Source organism: Schistocerca gregaria, chromosome 8, assembly GCF_023897955.1.
Source record: "Schistocerca gregaria isolate iqSchGreg1 chromosome 8, iqSchGreg1.2, whole genome shotgun sequence".
Classification (NCBI taxonomy): Eukaryota; Metazoa; Arthropoda; class Insecta; order Orthoptera; family Acrididae; genus Schistocerca; species Schistocerca gregaria.
Window position 1 is genome coordinate 462,272,044 of NC_064927.1, and position 23,775 is coordinate 462,295,818.

General features: G+C 39.8%; 1 protein-coding gene across 1 annotated transcript in view; it reads left to right on the forward strand.

The window, feature by feature from the left end:
• The first annotated feature begins 3,705 nt into the window (after positions 1-3,705).
• LOC126285247 (serine/arginine repetitive matrix protein 1-like) overlaps positions 3,706-23,775 on the forward strand; it is a 77,660-nt gene continuing 57,590 nt past the window's right edge. Inside the window, exons 1-4 of the mRNA XM_049984543.1 lie at positions 3,706-3,720; positions 5,972-6,160; positions 6,285-6,503; positions 7,124-7,348. Of these exons, the coding sequence (XP_049840500.1) occupies positions 3,706-3,720; positions 5,972-6,160; positions 6,285-6,503; positions 7,124-7,348 (648 nt within the window). The remainder of the gene's footprint in view (positions 3,721-5,971; positions 6,161-6,284; positions 6,504-7,123; positions 7,349-23,775) is intronic.

Here is a 23,775-nt window from a genome sequence, read left to right on the forward strand (position 1 = left end):
GATAGAGTAGCATGGAGAGCTGCATCAAACCAGTCTCAGGACTGAAAACCACAACAACAACATTGAGGTAATTTGGACTATTAGTTTCTTATTTTAGAACAATTTTTAGTATCTCATTTGCGTTTGTATGTATGGATTTATCTGCTCCGATGAACCTTGTTGAGTTACGGGAGGCTATGGGCGAACACATGTCGGCCACGATTTGTGGTCTCATTGCTGAGTATGTTCGATGTCGGGAGTGCAGCGAACACACGCACCTCACAAGTGTATCTCGTCGCTGCACTCACTACTTATTCGTCTGGAGCTGCAGCGGAGACAGGTTGTGGCGATCCATTAGAAGAGGAAGCTCGCCTTGAGAGACATTATGAAAATCATCTGAGATGTCCTGTATGGCTGCGTGTGCATGAATGTCGTGTGAGTAAGAGTACAGCTGTGGATTGGTATTCTTTCTGTAGGGAAGTGTGTGGGGGATTACATGAGATATATGGTGACTTTGTGGGGGGGGGGGGGGGGCTGTGTTGTGGTCGAAACTGACGAATCACATTTTGGCAAAAGCAAGTACAACAGGGGGGAACCTCCGGTGGGATTATTGGTTTAGGGGGGCAGTAGTTTCAGATCAGGTGTGTGACGATGTAGTGTTCGAAGTAGTACCCAATCGAAGGAAGGAAGGAAGGAAGTTCTGGTCAGCGTAATTGAAGATCACGTTCCAGAGGGTTCCATTGTAATTTCAGACGGGTTTCCTTCATATAGGGATTTAGGGGAAAGCGGTTATCAGCATCTCGTAGTAAATCACAATATAGAGTCCAGATTATTATCCACAGGGGCTTGCACAAATTGCATAGAGGGTTATCGGTAAGCTGTGAAATCTCTTGTAGGGAAAGCGAAACGCCAGATTTCCACACTTCAAAGTCATCTAGACGAATATTCATGGAGACATAGTATTCCCAAACATATTGCCTCTTTAAATGTTTAATTAAACATGTTGGGCAAATGTACCGTCCGAAATATGTTAGCTAATTTCACATTAGGATGTGGGGCGGGAGGAAGGGTGAATGTGTGTGCCTGTGCCTGTGCCTGTATGTGTGTGTGTGTGTGTGTGTGTGTGTGTGTGTGTGCGCGCACGCGTGTGTGCGTGTGTTTCGTAATGTTGTGTTTGTTGTGTTTATGGGTATGTGATTTTTGTTGATGTCTGTCTAGGCGAGCTTCGGTTCTTTCAGGAAGTTCCCGTATGGTAAGTTCACTTTTCCATTTTCTTCATTTACTGCATTTGACTATTTTGACGGATTTCATTGTTGTATTGTACCAATACGTTTGTTTTCGTGTACTCCAGTACGTAATAGAAATTTCGCAGGTGTCGTTCTTCTTTCGTTTCCCATCACTAGTATCGAATCTGTACTAGCAATATTAAAGGCGAAACTGCCGACACATCTAAAATTTGTATCCCGTCCTTCAGTTGACCTTTACACTGACATTACATATTCGAAAAGAACGACGTATGTAACATTGATGAGATTTACCACCTTATGCCAACTGGAGAGCACGACACAAATGTTGTGTATAGCTACACAGCTCAAGTAAAGAATGGGATACTATTAACATCGAAGGCGAAAAAAACTGTACCGCATAGTGAAGTTGGGGATATAAATTGCATATGTGTCGTCTTATTGTCTCTTCGCGTAGTTCAACTGAGGTACAGGTTACAAATATAACGTACGTCCATTTCCACGTTTTCGTTAGCAGTGTACTTATATAGAGGTCAACGGAAGTGTGAGATACAGATATTATGTACGTAGCTCGTTCTGCCATCGGTAGTACTAATATCTACGTAAGAACAGACTTAGTGATAGCGGAGGCGAAAAAAACGACACATGTAACATTTGTATCCCGTGCTTCATTTAGGGTTTAGTGCAGCAGGGAATACATAATTCAACTGAGCAACAGGACACTAATGTTAGTGAAAACGAAGAAATGGACGTACGCCAAACTTGTATCCCGTACTGCACTTAAGCAATATAGTTCGAATCAGGTTCGAGATACATCTCATATATATGTGACGTGATGTATTCTATGCTACCAATATTTTCCATTCATTTTTTCCCTTTCATTTTCCAGTGATATAATACGATACAAAAACGTGATATCCTTAACGTGAAAATACTACTGGCCTTTATATAAGTCAACTCTCGTATTCCTTTGTTTATGACCATTCTTGTCAGCTCTTTCATCTGTGTAATAAATGTTCTCTGGCCAATTCTGACGTCATTGGTCAAAACCGACGGGTTGTATCCCCTGCTTCACTAGACCTAAAATCTTATTTCGAACTTTATGTACAACACAAACCGATAACTATAATTGACGTACGGCAAAGATCAGAAACACGTCATCTCACTTGAAATACAACTAAGTTTCAGTGTCACGTAATTACGCAAATCTAATTAATGCTTTTAGAAATACCTGAGTACCAACAAAGGAAATTCAGGTTATTAAATTTTTTTCTGTCTCGTTTACCAATCGTTGTTCTTTTAGAATAAACTAAAAAAAAATTATTTTTGCATGATATGTAAATACTTGCAACTGAAGGATCTACTAGGTCTACAACTTTGCTTCCGCCGTTTTTTCTTGAAGTTCAAGATTTTATTGTGAAAACCTTACAAAAAATTCACGATTCAAAGTATTGGCCATCGTTGGCCACTGCTTTCTCCTAGCTTTAGGGCAGCATACGAACCCCGCAGTGTTTAAACTGGGCGCCTTTGAGGGGAGCCATGAATCGATCCAATATAGCACTTGTTCACATGACCGCAAGTGCTAGTCAGCTAGGTCGTGTGCCATCGATCGAGAAAGGTGGCAGTCATAGGGACGAATATCTGGAGAATAGAGCGGGTGGGGTAGAACATCTCATTTCAATGTTTCCAAGTATGTTTTGACAGGAGTTTCGACATGGGGTCGTGCACCGTCATGCTGCAAAATCATTTTTTCATGCCTATCGCTGTAGTGTGGCCGTTTACCTTTCAGTAATCGGCTCAGACACATAAACTGCTTTCGATAACGATCTCCCGTGATTGTTCCTGTCGGTTGCAGTAGCATGGAAAGCTTTCTCTCTTTCATAAACATGCCGGTCATCAACGTCAAAATCACCATTCTTGAAGCATGGAAACGATTTTCTGCGAAGTTCTGTCACTAACAGGCGTCTCATCATAGGTCTTACCCCAGTTTTTTATGAGCCTCAGCCGCAAATTTCTTCATATCGAAGCATAAAATTAAACCCTCCCGCAGATGACGAAAATTGGGCCCATTAGTTGACATATTCAGTCGAGAATAACTTCATGATGCAATAAAAAAATCGACTGATGCTTCGATGGCGTTATGTTCTCAAATGCCTAAGCTTAATGTATGACACGACGAACGACTTGTACCACCAGTTTCTACTACTGCAGTCTATTGCAAAATGGCGGAAGCAAAGTTCTTGACCTAATATAAAACTGTCAGATGGTAACTAAAAAAATGGTTCAAATGGCTCTGACCACTATGGGACTTAATATCGATGGTCATCAGTCCCATAGAACTCAGAACTACTTGAACCTAACTAACCAAAGGGCAACACACAACACCCAGCCATCACGAGGCAGACAAAATCCCTGACCCCGCCGGGAATCGAACCCCGGAACCCGCGCGCGGGAAGCGAGAACGCTACCGCACGACTACGAGATGCGGGCTCATATGGTAACTAACATAACCCGGCGAATAATGCAAAACAGGAAAAAACTGTTCGTTTTGTTAGAAATTTCTTCTGTGCTCGATTGGTAAACAGAGTTTCAAATAAGATTTACGTGTATGGCTGGTGTTTGTGCTAATAACGACAAACCTTTGGTATCTAAAGTATATTTGCGAACTCCGCCTGCTAGAAATCGAAAATTTATATGAAATGTATGACTAGAGCGCAACACCGCTGCTACTGAAACACTACAAAGATTAGTTACCGAATGGGAGGCAAAATACGTTTAAGTGTGTTATGATGTGTAAGTGGGTTGATAATGTAGATATGGGTTTTTGGATTTGCACAAGTTCTGCTCGCCTAGAAACTGGAATTCTGGTTGCGAAATAATGTTTTATGTATCTTAAGATCGCAGATTTATGGAAGTTTTTTTCAGAATGATAATGGAGTGAAGTTCTTTTGTTTCTAGGCTGTGTGGTTAACAGATATATAAAGGGACAGAGAATCATCCATTTTGTTTATGCGATGGAGTTGGTGTAGTCATCACTGAGCAAATCATACGATCGTAGAACAGAGTTTCTCCTAGCCAAAGCCGATATTCAATTTGCTTAATGCGAGTGTACGAAGGGGAATAATGGACTACACCAACTTGGTAGCAAAGAGGAACCAGATGCTCAAAGAAGCAAAATCTGTCCTAAGTGATGGTATTAATATGCACACAAACAGATAAAGTAAGCAGCAGTTCCACACGTTAGCCTTCTAAATGTTAAATTTTAACTTGAGACTGTTAAAGATGTGGACGAGTTTTGACATCCTTTAAGTACAGTTGATAAAGTAGGTAGATGCGAGGGATACACAATTGGCAAGAATCTCACAAAACACTAAAGTTACCTATAAAAAGCAGCTGATAACACTGCAGAATATAAACCATGTGATCTGAATAAGATCTGTGGAAAGCTATGTTTAAAGTCCAACTCTGGCACGAAGGAGGCATTATGGGTTCAGCTCTTGTTAGTTTCATTGAAAATCCATAACAAACTTCAGATCTACATCACAAATATGTAGCCTATGTTGATTTTGGATGCGATGATGCCATTAATGAACACCTAGATCTGATTTTGCTTGTCGTTGTACATGAACATTTGATGTGCTGACTAACTACAATGCTCATTTTGCCTCTGATTTCCTTACGCATGACATAATCGAACACTGAACGTGACTCCCGTTTTTATAAAATGGTTTCCACATACACAGATGTAAAGCGTGTGAAGATTTTTGTTTGAGATAGTTTTTTCCAATTGTGGTCCCCATACTTAGTAATTTAGTGTCCTGTTGTGTAAGTTTCTGCATTCTAGTGGTTTTGTTTGGTGTGCTGGATTAGATGACGTGGCGGAAATAGTTCGAAAGACTGGTCACTTTCGCAAGGAATACACTGATTTACTATTACTTCCAATGTTTACATATCAATTCCAACCATAAAATAATTGAATCAGCCGTTCTTCTGACTTGAATGTTGAATGGCAGATATTGTTGAGCAACACAATCGACTATCTTTATCTCTGTTTCACTATCAGTAGGTGAGATTATTCCTCGATTGGTACCATCATCTCTACATTCTCCATTATCGATTAGCTTCTCTGTTTGTTGAGCGGCTACATTGCAATGCTCGTAGTGCAGAAAATTAGTCTGGAATTACGTGTAAAAATCATTGAACCAGGGGAGAAAACGATTTGTTCTCATAATTGCAGAAGGATTACATAAATTGTTTGTACACACAAAATAAAATTAGGCTCAATAATTTCAATTAACCGGAAAGTTGGCCTTCACCATTAATACACTTATGAATGCTCCAACATCCTTAAAAATTTTGCAGGTTGGATAGATTTTACTTGATAGCAAGTTTTTACGAAAAATAATTGATTGTACAGTGCCGAGTGAGTGTGAATAACGTTATAGTGTTCAGTTAAAACGTTTAGTAGCTTCAGCTACCGTGTTACAAAACTTTGTTGTTTTTTAGTGATCAGTCAGTTTTCTGTTCAGTTTGATTGTAGTTTCAATCTAAGAAGCGGTATGCCTTCATGTTAATTTTTTTATGGTTGTGACAAGGGCTGGAGTGTGTTACGCACTGTGCAAAGGGCGGTATGAGACCGAAATGATGGTTTAGGTCAATCCTGCTTGACAATAAGACGAAATTTACACGACCATTTTCACCTCAGCGTACACTGCATCCACTAAAGACTGCTTGTCTTACGTTTCCAGATGTTCTCGCGGTTCAGCTCGCCACCTGCCAGCCAGGGGAAACCCAGGCTGGTCGATGAGCCGCCCACACCTGCGCCTCTGCGCCGCCATCGGCCACCTCGACCAGAGCCGCACGAGAAGAAGGCGGAGTCCACCACCGCTGACAGCGAAGAGGCCGCTGCTGATAAACCAATGCTTCAGGCAGTGCATGTAAGCAGCACTTTGTACAAAGACAGACAATAATTACAGTCAGTGTGTTCAAGTACGAATGTAGAAATGAATTCCAATGATGTTATGCAGACACGTTTATTGACATGACAATTTCTTTCCACAGTTTGGTCCAATACCAAAAATTGTTCATTTTGACTTGCCTGGTATCGAAGATGAAGAGGAGGAAGTCTCTGGCTCCTACTTCCCGCCTGGAGTTCCAGTTCCACCCAGTCGTCTGCAGATCTTTGCCAGCAGACCACGTAGACGGAAGATTATCCGGGAGCCACCGTCGCAGGAAGTGCAGACTGCGATGGCACAGCTCAGAGCTGAGATAAAAGCAATGGTATGTTAGCCATGTAGCTGTTACTAATACAGCATTACATTAGAAACTCAAACGTAGCTTTCTTCTTTTTTTATTATTATTATCTTTTTGCGTAAGAGACTTGTAATAAATATATATGTAAATGTAGGTTTAATTAATTCATTCACCCATCGTGTCCCCTATAAACTACACCAAAATTCTGTAAAACACTACGATGTGATTATGGGGCGTGACAAGTTCATCTTAAATGCAAACACGATACATTGTTTGAGAAACGAAAACATTTATTGACCGCAAATTTGTTTAGTAAGTTCAGTAATCAGTACCGAATGTTATGATGGTCATTAGATTGATACAAAACAAGATTATGCATAATTATGAGTAAGGGCATAACGATGAACTGCAACACTTGTGTTAATTCATTTGGGTGGAAAGTTCGTGGCGTGGTGATATTAGCATTATGGAGATTTATTTATGTCTACACCAGCTTCCGTATTATATTTCTGCTATTTTGATTAACTGCAAAATTCGTAGTTACCGCCCTGTTAGAGAATGTTTGTAGGCTGCAATACCTGAAGTAGTAGATAGAGTGTTGCTCAAGAAAGTGGCGTAATAAAAATAATTCTTTTTCTCATTCGCAGGAGAACCCGCGACCCACATCGTGGATTGGGCGTTTGATGGAGAGTCTACTCGACACGTACCGGAACAAGAGAGATTACCGGCGAAACCATGGTTTGGCAGAGAGACCAGGGTTCGTGAGACGAATGAAGAGAAGCCTCGCTCCTGTTCGTGAGGCAATGAGAAGATTTCTGCATGTGAAGAAGAATACGGACGAGAGACAGCTGCCGACGGACATAGATTCAACTGTTTGTGATTATATTCTTCATTGTGAACACCCTGATCATAATTACCCTCCAGTTAATCCGTTAACACCGCAGCTACTTGAAACCGCGCTGTGAGCAGAGTTTGACTAGCCAGTCTGGTTTGATTTCAATAAAACACCTTAAAACATATTTAATTGTGGTTTTTTATTGCATAGTTAATTTTTAAGACTTAAAGTTCTGGCCCAGTAGGCAGCTCCCATTACCTGTAGTTTGACTAAAATATCTTTTTCTACTTTCAATTTTTTGATGTTATACTTCATGTGTACAAAAACGTAGTAGGAACATTTTAGGTTTATTATACTTTTTACTTCGAATACACATACTTTGGTATTGCTAGGGCTAAGTCTTGAATACGCACATGAATATGAATTAACTGTAATCAATACAGAACATAAACTGAAAAGGAGATCTATTATTTAAATATGTAAGCAGACACAGATATTTCTGATTATGTTTCTCTAACAGCCAGTTTATATCTAAAGAAACACACAAAATGGAAGATCAATGCAAAATTTTGTATTCATAGTCGAATGCTGCACAACATTACATTCAGTAGACTCCTACACTCGCATTCACCTCGTGATACAACTGAAGGAGAACCATGAATGACAACACAATCTTTGAAAATAAGCGACAAACTCATTCAGAAACCCATCATCAACAAAATCCGCAGCTACTACAAAGATTTCTCTTCATCCCTGCTCATTTTGAATTTCAACTCAACATACGAGCACACAAATCAGAGAACTCTATCGACACCTAATACTCATGAAGCAAGAAGCAGTAACAAAGGCCATAAAGCCGATGAATTGTGCAACTGATATCACTATTGTCATCTAGGAAGTCAGCAGGTCTCATAGTCGATTCCGCGAAACGTAAAAATGCGTTTGAAAGCGAGGAAAAGCGTCGTATCTGGGGTGACGTAATATTACGTCCGCCGCACATTCCCGTTTGCAGAAAGTGCAGTAATATTACGACAGCAGCACGCTGCGTGTTAAGAACTTTCTGCACGCAATATACTAACCTGAAAGTGAAAAATGATCGACAGTGAGAAGACGGCGTATGCATATTTTCCATAGGAACGTTTGAAGGTTCGAGTCCTCCATCGGGCATGGGTGTGTGTGTTTGTCCTTTGGATAACTTAGGGTAAGTAGTGTGTAAGCTTAGGGACTGATGACCTTAGCAGTATGGTCTCATACGATTTCACACACATTTGGACATTTTTGAACGTTTGAAGTAAGCCGCTCGAAAAGGAAATACATCAAAGTTAGACTGGGAGCAGAACAAGCGGAAGAAGAGCAGTTGACCCTGGAGTTAACTTCAGTAACGTTACCTGTTGGGGGACCAATTTACTGTGAGCAGATTTGCCAAATCAGGCAACATTTTTAAGAGACGGTACAGGTGAGCCACATTTAGTCGTAGAGTTTATAACTGCTCCAGGGCTTTGTAGACTGTAGACAACATCATCCAGACAACCGTAAGAGATCAGAAACTGTCGGAGAAGTGAGGAAAAGGGCAAGTCATGGTTAATAATTACAGAGTGAAAAAAAGGCCGAGAAGGTATTTCTAACAGGCAAGTTACATGATAGGAAATGTCTAAATTAATACAGAACTTGCGGGGAAGTCAACCCCTTAGTAGCAGCTGCTTTTGAGTCAAGCGGTGTAGCAGCAATGTAATTTATGTTATAAGGTATGTGGTGAAGGATATTCCTAAGGAAGGATATGTACTGATTATTGCACGTACAAGTAACTTTTTAGACCGTAACATTGACTCTACAAATGAAGATGAAATCAGAAAAGTCACTAATAATGCTGCTTTCACTAAGATGAAGTTCGTATCATTCTTTGAATAATACAACAGTGCTTCGGGATTCGTTCAACCAACCGTGCCAGTCATACATGTGCGTGACTCGTGCATCGCACATCAAATTGTCGGACAGCATGTGACGTTGCCTGTTTCTGAATGTTTTCTTTAAAAGATTACTTGTATTATTAATTTCTAGACGCAGTCTGCCTGACAGAAACATGTCAGCGAATCCCAGTGATTTCTAATAACTTCAGAAAATGGCAAATATTTCCGAAAAACTAATTATAGACACAGCAGCAGCAATTAAGCGAAAAGCTGAAGTTGAGCGTTTGGACAGCGCAAATAGTCAGCTACACAGAACAATACTATTAAAGACGAGTTACTCGTACCACAAAATAAACTGAAAAATCAGAAGATATATCTCCAGGTGCGTTAGGCTATGCTAAATACAACTTATTTTGAAAGAAACTGACAATAAGGAGATATACTTAGCTGGACAGAGGTTAATATCAAACTTCCGTAGACATGCAGTGTGCAATAAGCTCTTTGAGTACTGTACTTCAGTGATAGAGATGCGAACACAGAAGCTAATGGTTTTTTGTTAGTGCAAAGCCTCTAACAGGGATATGTTTTACACTGCATTTAACTATTAGAGAGGGTACAAGTCAAACCGTGACAATACCTGCAAAGTCGCCAAAATGTGTGAGGAAGTCGATATTTATTTGACACAGAACGTTAAAGACAGAGACCACCTGGAGTTATTATAACAATTCTATCAAGATACCGAATTAAAAATTTCTAGGAATAGTAGAAGGATGCAGTGGCTGATAATTGGTTTCTAAATCCCACCGTCTTTTGTGAAACAAATTTAAGTCTGAAAGTAACTGGTTGATCTGATTATTAATGTCAAATGAAAGGAATAAAGCTTTCCCATCAGTGAAATTTATTTCAGTAAGATCACTTTCAATACAATTTTGCTGTGCTAAGGCCTTTAGGTAAATATTGTGGAATTCTTGAGAATGGGGGTCTACAATCTAGAATCAAGACATTTTGGTAGAAATATAAAGGTTTAAGTGAAACACGTGGCTAGAACAACCAAGACTGGGCATACATACAAATAATGTTACACAACATTTGTCCATATCTTCCGAAAGACAAGAATCATATGCTGTACACAGAAAGAGAAAAATGAAAGGAACAAAGCAAGGATCTGTATGGGAATTATTCGACATCGATTGAATAAACTTGTGGAGTCAAATGACTTTCAACTCCAAAAATATCAGAGAGGCAAATGATGGTAAATTAGGATTATGTACTACTACATTCTAGGATTTCCTAACATTATCTAAAATCTGCAATATGTCACTTTGTATAAACTTTGTAATCAGTCAGTCATGGTATCATATATTAACCACAGAAAAAAGATTGTCACAATAGCAAATGGTACGACAGCTGTAAAGCGAAATTCAGATTGGTGAAACGTTAAATATGGTACCACATAAGACACATTGCTTCGCTCCTACGTATCTTGGGCATAACCATTTATCAAGGAAAGTGAATGACTTTTCAAAGGCTGTGACGTTTTCTGTTGACTCAAATAGACCGATAAGTGCCCAAAGATAACCACACCAGGCTTGTAATGTCACAGGCTTACAATGTCGGAGTGAAACATTGACTCTATATCTATGAAAGACTTACGTTTCGTTGTTCAAAAAGTATATGTAGGTACAAGATGTAGTAATCAGTAGGCACGCACTACATCGAACGTCAGGTGCAAAGTTCTTAGGGTAATCGTATTCCCGTTTGCCAATTGACATTTATCAGAACGGGTTTTATGGACGGTGCCGACACTGATACATAGAACGATGGGGTATGATCCTTTGAAACGCGGTATAACAGTAACCGGAACATGTTTTGTGCCAGTAAAAATGCAGTTACTTTTAATGTAAGTGTAAAGGGAATGAAAATTCTGCGAATGGTGGCAACTGTTTCAGTGTCACAAGTGTGCGAAACGGAGCAAGGCAAAATGCGAGCGAGTCAGTTAGCAGTTCACAGGGCAATACTTTCTGTTAGATTATAAATCTTTCCCAGTTACATAAAAGATATGTAAGAGTTGAAAAATCTTGTGGTACTTATGACTATAAATTTTAATGCGCGGCAAAATACTGACCACAATCCATTCTCTGGAAGTGCTAATTTAGTGATCGATAGTTTAACCACATTGCGAAATTGATGTCTTTCATTAAAATAGCAGTAAACAGAAGAAACTAAAGCTTTATTGGTCGTTATTGTCTGGTCATTAATATGTCTATATAAAAATACGTACAAAATACACATATATAAAACAATAGCACATAAACCAGGTTTGGTCTCTTCCGTAATTCTGCTGGTGCAAGTGTCCAAAGCATTATCTGCTCAAAACTACACTGTGTAACCGCTTTTCAGGGAGTGGGTCTTCAGAAACGAATATTCGATTAAAATTCTGTAATATGGAATAACCCAAGAGCCAAAAACGGTAGTTGTATTTCGAAGTAATAGTTAGGTAAAATATCACAAAGAGTAGATACTGAAACAGAGTATCGCAAAGTAGTACACAGGGAATCCGAGGGAGACATAACAAAGATGCGTTTTGTTTTGAATATAATATATAAACCAATGCGCAGCATTGGTAAGTCTCTTGAGTCTTTGTTTCAGTGGTGCATGTTCGTAGTCTTCCGTGGTAGTTGGAAGTTAGGGATTATAAGCCTAATTAAATATCATTCTGATAACTGGATTAGACATTGGAGTGGCGAATAATAGATTATTTTTAGATATTCGGACAGAAATTAGTTGGAACTTTTCATACTAATATCTTTGCCGATCTTTGTCAAGGGGATTCTGCTAATAAAAGAGATGTGAGATATGGTGATCGTAAAAGACTGAATTTTTGCTGAACAGACATTGAAAGAACTCGAACCTATAATTAATATCGTGTCGTGAGAATTAAGAAGCTTAGACATTGTAAAGCCAGAAACATATTTACGATTTATCAGTTATTAATGGTAAAGGACAGTTTCATAGGAAATCATATCTTTGGTGATAGGAACTGACTGTTATTATATAAGAATATACAGCCTACAGTTGCAGGTTAACTTAATCGTTTACCTAGGTTTCAACGTTATTAATAACGTCTTCTTCAGAACATAAATTATTATTTAAATGTTTTCCTAAAACAGGCCATGTCGTAAGTCAATTTCATAAGTCTTAATGCATATCCATAAGGTTTGTCACTTCTATTAAACCAACTGTAGAAATTCACTGTAAGCCCGTTGTATGGGCCTCGTCGAGTGAAAGTGAATTTCTACAGTTGGTTTAATAGAAGTGACAAAACCTTATGGTTATGCATAAAGTTTTATGAAGTTGACTTAGGTCATGGCCTGTTTTAGGCAAACATTTAAATAATAATTTATGTTCTGAAGAAGACGTTATTAATAACGTTGAAACCTAGGTAAACGATAAAGTTAACCTGCAACTGTAGGCTGTATATTCTTATATAAACAGTTTCAGTTGCTGTCGCTGCAAAAAAAAAAAAATAAAAAAAAAAAATTAAGGCTATTATTATACCGAAACGATACACACTAGGATCAATTCCTTCTTCATTGATTCCCCAGTGCCATCTCTCTTTAATTTAAGAAGAAAATTGTGTCAACAAAACAAAATTTATAAGAAACTTTCTTTGTGTTTTCTAAATCCAAAAAATCAGTTAGTATATAGACAATTATATCTGTGAATATTGAAGAGTTATTGAGAAAAGCTGATCAACCTGTTACAAACAGCTAATAGGACATAACGAAGGCGTTTTGACTAGGAAGGAAACTAAATCACATTATTTGGGAAAGAAAAATTAGAAAAAATAGACTGTAACCCGATGGCTATGTTATTCCAGAGTAATAAATAAAATCACTGTCTTTGTGTCCGTGGTGGTTGAAAGTGTGTGAAATATCTCTGGAAATTGTAAACGAGATCAATTTTCAACTTCTGGTTCACACAATTAGATTCACAACGTGATTCAGAGATGTTTTACGCCCGACTCACACGGAATTGAATGGTTCTTAACTAGCCAGGACAATATATACACAAACTTTAAGATCAGCTCCACTGTCGGGGGGGGCAACGACGAAGCCATATCTGTGCAGTCGCGAAGACGGTGGGCGTGCGGGCATAACTGCAAGTAGTGTTTGTGAACTTACTACGATTAGGTCTGCTTCGTGTGCTGCGAAATGCACACTCTCTGATGTACCTGCTGTAGGCATACACACTGTCATATTCCTGAACAGTTATCTCTTGGAATCATGCAACTTTTTTCTGAAATGTTGATCTACTAATAACTGTTTGGTCTGGCTTTCGGTTCCATTTACGTTTTTGAGCAGAAATTTTCAATCAACTCATTGCCAAGGATATTTCTAAGTACTGGATCTTACAGAGTTTTAGTACTCCCCGAAGGAAAGCAAGTCTCCTTGTTAAGTATATATACATTTACTGCTGCTGCATCAATGAAGTTATAGACCACTCTCATCCACCTACGCCTAGAGGGGAATGCAGATAACAGTCAGAAACCAAACGGTAGTAAAAGTAGTGGAGAGTTATACTGGCGTGGATTCGTTGTCTCGTTAGAAAACTTCAGCTGACAAGGAGTATTAGAAATTTAAGACTCTGATTCTGGAATAGAAATATATTATAATACTTCTACACTGTTTGACTACTTATACACTGACTGAACTTTATCCTCTGGAAGTAACTACTAGAACATGGCATTCATCTGTGTTTCCTCCATACTAAGAATTCGTGTCAGTGTCGTCAAACCCATCTCCCAAGATAAGCTGTTCTTTCTCAGAAGGGCTCATGCCTAATTTTCTTCAGGATGTTAAGATTTAAACTGTAAAAAAAATATTATTTATGTTAGGACGCTGATTGTTGCACCAGAATGCAAAAATACGATATAGAAGCAAGAATGCAGTTTAAAACTATTTACCGAATGCAATACTATAATTCTGAAACTATACCAAGTAAACTAATGCAGTATACCATGTATCAAGTAAATCATATATAGATCATATATCAAATAAATTCTGAGGTACCAACACATAACAAAATAACTTGTGCAGAGGAATTCGAGGGAAATTAACATTATGTACGTACTTTTGCCAACACGAGACAAAGAACTCATCTCACGGTGATTTGCACCATATGCAATGAAACTGGAGGCAGATAGTCATTTGCATATCTATATTACACTGTAGTATCATAATAAGTGGATTTAATTTTGTAAATGTAAATGACCAGCAAAATTTCAAGTAAATGGTGCACGGAAACTTCTCCTTCAGCTCACCATGTTTCGGTATAGCTTACTGCTCACAGAAAGTTTACCTTGCGATAATAACGTGTTACTTACTATGTGTAAAACTGCCTATAACATCTGAGTGCAATGCTACATTTCAGAAACTGTTTGTAAAAGTTTCAAGAAAATACTGAGGTACCATAATAACACTATATAACATGTCCAGACGTATTTGTTTAAAACTGATCTTACGTAAACTCAATGAAAATTGAGATTATGTATGTCTTCTTGCATACAAGAGACAAAAAATTCATTTCGAAGCAGTTTGCAACAGATGCAGTGGAAATAGAGGTATTACACTATAAAAACATAGTAACTCGGCTAAATTCTGTAAATGTGAGGACTTAACAGGAAAATTACGACACATTGCATCCATTGAAAGCTGAGACTGCTTTCTGGTTACTTTATCGACCACAAAGTACAAGTGCAACCATCTGTTGCCAAACCGGCCTCTGTGGCCGAGCAGTTCTAGGCGCTTCAGTCAGGAGCCACGCGGCTGCTACGGTAGCAGGTTCGAATCCTGCCTCGGGCATGGATGAGTGTGATGTCCTTAGGTTAGTTAGGTTTATGTAGTTCGAAGTCTAGGGGACTGATGACCTCAGATGTTAAGTCCCATAGTGCTTAGAGACATTTGAGCCTTTTGTTGACAAAATAATGGAAGTTCAATGGTTGCTTTGTTGATAACAGACCGTTCCCATGCAGTAGACAAGTGCTATAGGTTAGTTTAGAGGTATGAGATTAGCTGAGAGTTAGAACCTTATGTGGTCTGGTTAACTGATTGACCACAAACTCGTCAAGTATTAACTAGTGGCATTCTCAACGATAGCAAATGAATTTCTTCTATGATTGTGGCACTCTCACCCAAAATGAAAAATATATAGCAAGGAAACATGTACGGCAATATAAAATACTAAGTGGGAGATTGCCAAAATGAGACGTAAGAGGTTCTCAAAACATTGCCAAAAAGCATATCATGAACAGTTGCTTCCAATCACAAATAGTAAATTCTTGAATACCAGCGTTATTAGTCAACATCAGGGGTCTCCAAACATTTTAGTCCAAGGCCATACGGGCTGTTTCACAAAGTCCCAAGGGCTATAGTCTGTCTAAGTTTTCTTGAGGCTTCATACCCTAGTACCGCTTGGGACTCCTCGGTAGAATTTCAAAGTTTGCGTGTTGGTTACACTCCTGTCAATCTCTTGGAGCAGACACTGAGTGGCACTGCAGTAGTCATTACCCAGTGAACTGCTTATTGTTTGACCTTGACCTTAAGACTTACACTACACAGCGCTACTTCGCTTGATGAGCATGATTCGTTCTTGAATTTTATCTTAACCGACACTCGTTAAGCGGAACACTTTTTTCCGTAGGCATTCATGTAAAATAATTCAGTGTGTTCCTTTCCGTAAAAGTGGATACTCAAAGAGACTTATAATACAGAACTGTAATTTTTTATTTATAGTACAGTACATCCTACACTACAAGAAAATTATCGAAAGATATTTGTTTATGCTCAGCTTTTACGAAAAACAGACATAGCAACAGCGTTAATTAAATTCGTGCCGTGTGTACCTACTTCCTTAAGGACATCTGTAATGAATTCGTGCTGGTGAACGACGACAAATCAGAATTGGAATTCATAAACAGATACTGCAAGGGAATGGGCTACTACTTACCGTGCGCCAGCAATGATGATATCTGGCATCATTCTTGCAGAAATTTCGCGAGCAGCACAGCTGACTCAATACAGCATTGTCCGAGGCACTACCTTCCACAGTGGTAGTTTATAGGAGAACGTGTAACTTAGTGTTCATTAATGGGAGTCAAAGAGACCGATCCAGGCCAGAAATGGTTACTGAAATCGATATTAAAGATTGAAAAAGAAACCGCCCAACAGACTCTTTATACGACACACCGTTCGTTAAGCGAGTAAATCTCTTACATTTTCTTCTATTTGTTGTGCAAATCACTAGTTATGGGAGGCGTTCAATAATTAAGGCAGATGGTATATAATTAATGTCTGAGTCGTTACTTAGGGCCAGACTGATGGTGTTCAGGGTCTGGTCCACATCAAACAACGACACAATGTATCATTACAGTCACAGCCCTCTTCGAATTGCGCTCGTACAAAAAGAAACCTCTGCTATATGTAGGGTACTATGCCAGAGAGAAAAAAGAACAAATTGCATGTTTTGACTTATTCACCTTGAAAGTTCAACCACAGAAAAAGTCATCTGAGATATCGAGGGTAGTAAAGGACATTCAGCTGTCTCCTAACACATATAAAATGTAGTTTATTGGATTTTCAAATAAAATGCACTCAATTCAGACCTAAAAAATTTATAGACATTATAAGTAAGTGGAATAAAAATTGAACAGATTAACTATCTCTCCGCAGATGTACATGTACAAGGTAATACCTTGCATACTGAAATATTATTTTGGGGCATCACACCCATCTCTTGACAACACTAATTGCCTGGAATTTCTAGCTATCTGTGTGGCAGTTGGTAAGTGCTTGTAAAAATCATTGTGAGGAGGCGAAATGAAGTATTGCATTGACTCAAGGTCTTTCTTCCTCGGACTCTGGGATGCTAGATGTTCAGCGCAATGTCATGAAGTTTGGTCTATTTCTATATCGTTTCTAGAAGCTCAGTGAGCCGTCGTTATGAAGGTACGTAAACTGTATTACATGGGGCTTCTTTTTAATTATTCGGATGCATCTTATATTCATTCAAGCTGTAGTTAGGTCATTAACTTTTTTCCAATTCGATGGAATCGATGGTAACTGTCAGAGCTGAAGAAATTATCACTTTTGATTTCCACCACATCGAACTAATGTTTGCTGACTCTGCATGTTTTGATTGTCTATCTTGCGTTCCACATTCATAATTTCACTGGACTCTTCAAACGATAAAATTTTTCTTTATGTAAATCTACAGCATTAGTACTCTCCATTTGGAACTTCACGAAACCAGGTAAGCATGCAGTGAAGTTAAATAAACTGTGACAACTGATGTCCATTGATAACGATGATTTTTTTTTACATTTCATATGCTAAAGTAAACCAACTATAATGGGTGTCTGCATTCGACGATTTTTTTAAAATTTGTTTTTTGATTCGTCAGTCTTCTGTCTCTGATGCGGGCCGCCATGAATTCCTCTCCTGTGACATCCTCTTCATCTCAGAGTGACACTTGCAACCTACATCTCAATTATTTGCTGGATGTATTCCAGTCTCTGTCTTCCTCTATAATTTTGTCTCTCGGTAACTCCCTCTGGTAGTAAGAAAGTCATTCCCTGATGTATTAACAGATGTCCTATCGTCCTGTCCCTTCTTCTTTTCAGTGTTCTTCACGTATTCCCACCCTCTCGGATTCTGTGCAGAACCTCCTCATTCCTTACCATGTCAGTCCACCTAATTTTCAACGTTCGTCTGTAACATACCGTGTCAAATGCTCCGATTCTCTTCTGTTCCGGTTTTGCCACAGTTCATATTCCACTGACATATAACGCTCTGCTCCAAAAGTACATTCTCAAAAATTTCTTCCTGAAATTAAGGCTAATGTTTTATATTAGTAGACTTCTCTTGGCTTGGAGAGCCCTTTTTGCCAGTGCTACTGTGCGTTTGATGTCCCCCTTGATCCGCCCGTAATTGACTATTTTGTGCCTAGGTAGTAGGATTCCCTTCGTGACCATCAATCCTGGTGATAAGTTCCTTGCTGTTCTCATTTCTGCTACTTCTCATTACTTTCGTCTTTCTTCAATTTACCCTCAGTCCACATTCTGTACTCATTAGACTGTTAATTACATTTAGCAGATTATGAAATTCCGCTTCGGTTTCGCTGAGGACAGCAATTTCATCAGAAAATCGTATCCCTGATATACTTTCACCTTGAATTTTAATTCCACTCCTGGACCTTTTTCATTGAAGCGCCAAAGAAACTAGTGCTGGCATGCTTATTCATATACAGAGATATGTAAACAGGCCGGATACGGCGCTGCGGTCGACAACGCCGGTATAAGACAAGTATCTGGCGCAGTTGTTAGATTGGTTACTGCTGCTACAATGGGAGAATAGCAAGATTTAAGTGAGTTTGAACGTGGTGTTACAGTCGCCGAACGAGCGATGAGACACAGCATAGCCGAAGTAGCGAGAAATTGGCCATTTCACCGTACGACGTTTTCGCGGATGTACCGTGAATATCAGGAATCCGGTAAAACACCAAATCTCCGACATCGATGCGTCCGCAAAAAGACCCTTCAAGAACGGGACCAACGACGACTGAAGAGAATCGTTGAACGTAACAGAAGTGCAACCATTCCGCACATTGCTCCAGTTTTCAGTGCTGGGCCATCAACAAGTGCCAGCGTGCGAACCATTAAACGAAACATCTTCGATATGGGATTTCGGCGTTGGTGGCCCACTCGTGTACCCTTGATGACTGCACGACACAAAGCTTTACGCCTCGCCTGGGCCCATCCACACAGACACTGGAATGTTGTCTGCTCCGGCGACTCTCGTTTCAAATAGTATCTAGCGGATGGACGTTTACTGGTATGGAGAAAACCTCATGAACCTATGGACTCTGCATGTCAGCAGGGAACTGTTCAAGCTGGAGCAGGCTCTGTATTGGTGTGCGGCGTGTGCAGTCGGAATGATGTGGGATCCCTGATACGTCTAGATACGAGTCTGACAGGAGACACGTACGTAAGCATCCCGTCAGATCACCTGCTTCCTTTTATGTTCATTTTGCATTCCGACGGACTTGGGCAATTCCATCGGCACAATGAGACCCCACTACACGTCCAGAATTGCTATAGAGTGGCTCCTGAAATTCTCTTCTGAGTTTAAACACTTCCGCTGGCCACCAAACTTCCCAGGCATGAACATTATTGAGCGTACCTCGGACGCCTTGCAACATGCTGTTCAGAAGAGATTTCTAGCCCCTCGTACTCTCTTATGGATTTATGGACGGCCCTGTAGTATTCATGGTGTCAGTTCCAACACTACTTCAGTCATTACTCGAATCCATGCCGCGACGTTTTAAGGGACTTCTGAGTGCTCTTGGGGGCCCTGCGGCATATTAGGCAGGTGTACCAGTTTGATTGACTCTTCAGTGTATATCGATAATTGATTCTTCGGTGTACAAGTTGAACAGTAGAGTCGAAAGGCTACATCCTTGACTTACACCCTTTTTAATCCGAGCACTTCGTTGGTGGTCGTCCACCTTTATTATTCCCTCATTGCTCTTGTAGATACTGTATATTACCCGTCTATACTTATAGCTTAAACCTACTTTTCGAACATCGTGATCATTTTACATTGTCGGACGCTTCTTACAGGTCGACGAATCATACAGGGTGTTTCAAAAATGACCGGTATATTTGAAACGACAATACAAACTAAACGAGCAGCGATAGAAATACACCGTTTGTTGCAATATGCTTGGGACAACAGTACATTTTCAGGCAGACAAACTTTCGAAATTACAGTAGTTACAATTGTCAACAACAGATGGCGCTGCGGTCTGGGAAACTCTATAGTACGATATTTTCCACATATCCACCATGCGTAGCAAGAATATGGCGTAGTCTCTGAATGAAATTACCCGAAACCTTTGACAACGTGTCTGGCGGAATGGCTTCACATGCAGATGAGATGTACTGCTTCAGCTGTTCAATTGTTTCTGGATTCTGGCGGTAAACCTGGTCTTTCAAGTGTCCCTAAAGAAAGAAGTCACAGGGGTTCATGTCTGGCGAATAGGGAGGCCAATCCACGCCGCCTCCTGTATGTTTCGGATAGCCCAAAGCAATCACACGATCATCGAAATATTCATTCAGGAAATTAAAGACGTCGGCCGTGCGATGTGGCCGGGCACCACCTTGCATAAACCACGAGGTGTTCGCAGTGTCGTCTAAGGCAGTTTGTACCGCCACAAATTCACGAAGAATGTCCAGATAGCGTGATGCAGTAATCGTTTCGAATCTGAAAAATGGGACAATGATTCCTTTGGAAGAAATGGTGGCCCAGACCAGTACTTTTTGAGGATACAGGGACGATGGGACTGCAACATGGGGCTTTTCGGTTCCATATATGCGCCAGTGCTGTTTATTGACGAAGCCGTCCAGGTGAAAACAAGCTTCGTCAGTAAACCAAATGCTGCACACATGCATATCGCCGTCATCAATCCTGTGCACTATATCGTTAGCGAATGTCTCTCGTGCAGCAATGGTAGCGGCGCTGAGGGGTTGCCGCGTCGAATTTTGTATGGATAGAGGGGTAAACTCTGGCACATGAGACGATACGTGGACGTTGGCGTCATTTGGACCGCAGCTGTAACACAGCGAACGGAAACCCGAGGCCGCTGTTGGATCACCTGCTGCACTAGCTGCGCGTTGCCCTCTGTGGTTGCCGTACGCGGTCGCCCTACCTTTCCAGCACGTTCATCCGTCACGTTCCCAGTCCGTTGAAATTTTTCAAACAGGTCCTTTATTGTATCGCTTTTCGGTCCTTTGGTTACATTAAACCTCCGTTGAAAACTTCGTCTTGTTGCAACAACACTGTGTTCTAGGCGGTGGAATTCCAACACCAGAAAAATCCTCTGTTCTAAGGAATAAACCATGTTGTCCACAGCACACTTGCACGTTGTGAACAGCACACGCTTACAGCAGAAAGACGACGTACAGAATGGCGCACCCACAGACTACGTTGTCTTCTATATCTTTCACATCACTTGCAGCGCCATCTGTTGTTGAAAATTGTAACTACTGTAATTTCGAAAGTTTGTCCGTCTGAAAATGTACTGTTGTCCCAAGCATATTGCAACAAACGGTGTATTTCTATCGCTGCTCGTTTAGTTTTTATTCCCGTTTCAAATATACCGGTCATTTTTGAAACACCCTGTATGATCGTGCCCTGCTTGTTCTTCGGTCATGCTTCCACAACCAAAAGCAACGTCAGAATTGTCTCTCTGGTGCCTCTATCGTTCCTAAAGTGAAATTGATATTTACCCCCTCCCCCCCCCCCCCTCATAACTTTCTTTTCCATTCTTCTGTATATTATTCTTGCAAGCAACTTACATGCATGAGCTGTTAAGGTAATTTTGCGATAACTCCCGTACTTGTCAGCTCTTCGAAATTCCGCAGACCGCAGTTCAGATTCAGAAGTTCCCTGTTATTATTGATAAATGTGAAAAATGTTTATGAATAACAGAATCATGTTGTATATACGTTCGACTACGTATTGAAGTGATGGCTGATATATTTTTGTTTTGCCCTTTCAGAGTTTACTTTTTGTTAAGATAATTGCATTTCCTACGGATATATGATAGCACTGTATTGTTTTCTATATATTTACTACAAAATCCCTCTATTTCAACTTATAAATCAACAATTTTCGAATAAAACCAGAATTAAACAATGACAATTTCAGTTTATTGTAAAATCTGTTATTTCTTAAGTAACATACACGAGGATAATGGTTTAGAACAAAAATGTTCCTTTACATATTCAGTTTGTAAACGGTTTACTGCTTCCGGTTTTTAGAGGACTGTAGTAAGATTCTGACTGCATACGTAATGAAAACGATCATTAAGAGATAATATCCGATAGGTATGCAACAATCCAAATCCACATGTAATGCAGATACAGCATTAACTTACCAAAGATTTTAAGAAATCTACCGTAGTCTACGCTTACTTATGGTAGTCTAAAACAGCCTACGGCTCTTGCCCAACTCTAATCGCAAATAATAACGAAAACTGACACAGATGAAAGCATACAACAATGGAAGAAAAATATTTGCAGTATACATAGGTCCGCCAAGAACCGTTGACGAAATAAATGCCTCTGTGTGGTTATGAGCTGACTTCAGTAGATATTATTTCCCTATAATTGGGCTCAAATTTCTTGTGTGATTAAAGGTTGGGGAATGTGATATATGGTTGTTGGGGCACTGGTTAAAGGGAGTAGAGCCTCTACCTTGGCCCCCAAGATTACCTTATCTCAATCGGATGGGTGCTTCTGTCTGGTGTTACTTCAGATAAGAAGTGTACAGAAACCTGGTTGCAAAGTTGGAGAACTGGAGCAGATAATTATACGTTCTTGACAAGATTTACAATATATTAATATCAACAGTTGATGTTCTTGACAAGAGAAACTCCCACCCTCATGTTCTACGGTAAACTGGTCCAGCGAATGACAGATCAAGCATAAAAACACGAAGGAGGTGTAGTGAACTGTGAAAAAAAGAAGCAAAATAGAAACAGTGAACTGACAAGCAGAAGATGAGCAACATCGAGCAAGTTGCGAGGCACAGATTTCTGGTTATGTGGTCACAGTGTTGGTCTACGAAATAGAAAATCCGTGTTCAAATCTCCCTCGTGCAGCATGTTTTTAACAAATATATGTACTGCACGTCTGGTCACTGACGTGTCTCTTCTTCTTCTGAAGACTAGGCAATTGTCATACTATACACAGGTTGTAGAACATGGGTCATGTGGTAAGAATCTATTACTGTCGCAAGTAAATGTGATGAGTAGTGAGAGTAGGCGAGATGCCGCTTAGACCTCCCATAGAATTGAATGCAACAAATAAATGGTGTTACAAGGAATTCGAGAGTCAAACTTTCCAAAACGGAACGCAAGAGTCGTAACATTTCGTAATTGTATAGAACAAATGGGAGGTACGTTTCGCTGGAGGTCCCTTCGTAACACCTCTCTGTTGCAAACGGACGTTAAGAACGACAAAGACACAAATTTAAATACAACGAACAGATACGTTAATGATCTGACAGACAGTTCAACATATTATGAAAAAAAGAAAAAAATTGGGTATGAGAGAAAGTTGAACACATATCTCTTCCCCCACAGTCCAAAACCAGAGCCACATAACTATGACACCGTGGCAACTGAAATTCTGTCGATGTTGTACGTCTTGAGCTTGAACGCTTCACTGTACCTACTTTGCTTCCTTTTCCGTAGTTGGTACATCTTCATCCTGATTTCATCCTTGATCTGTGTTCTGTTTTTGACAGTTCATCCACTGGACCACCTTACCACTATATCTGAAACGGATGCTATGTGATGCTTCCCTTGTGAGAGATATTGAGAGTCTCCTATATCTACGATAATGATGTAGGCCGAAACAATGAATTAAAATTAGTATCACCACCAGGTTCTGAACCCAGGTCTTTTGTTCACAAAGGAATTGCGCCGAGTATTA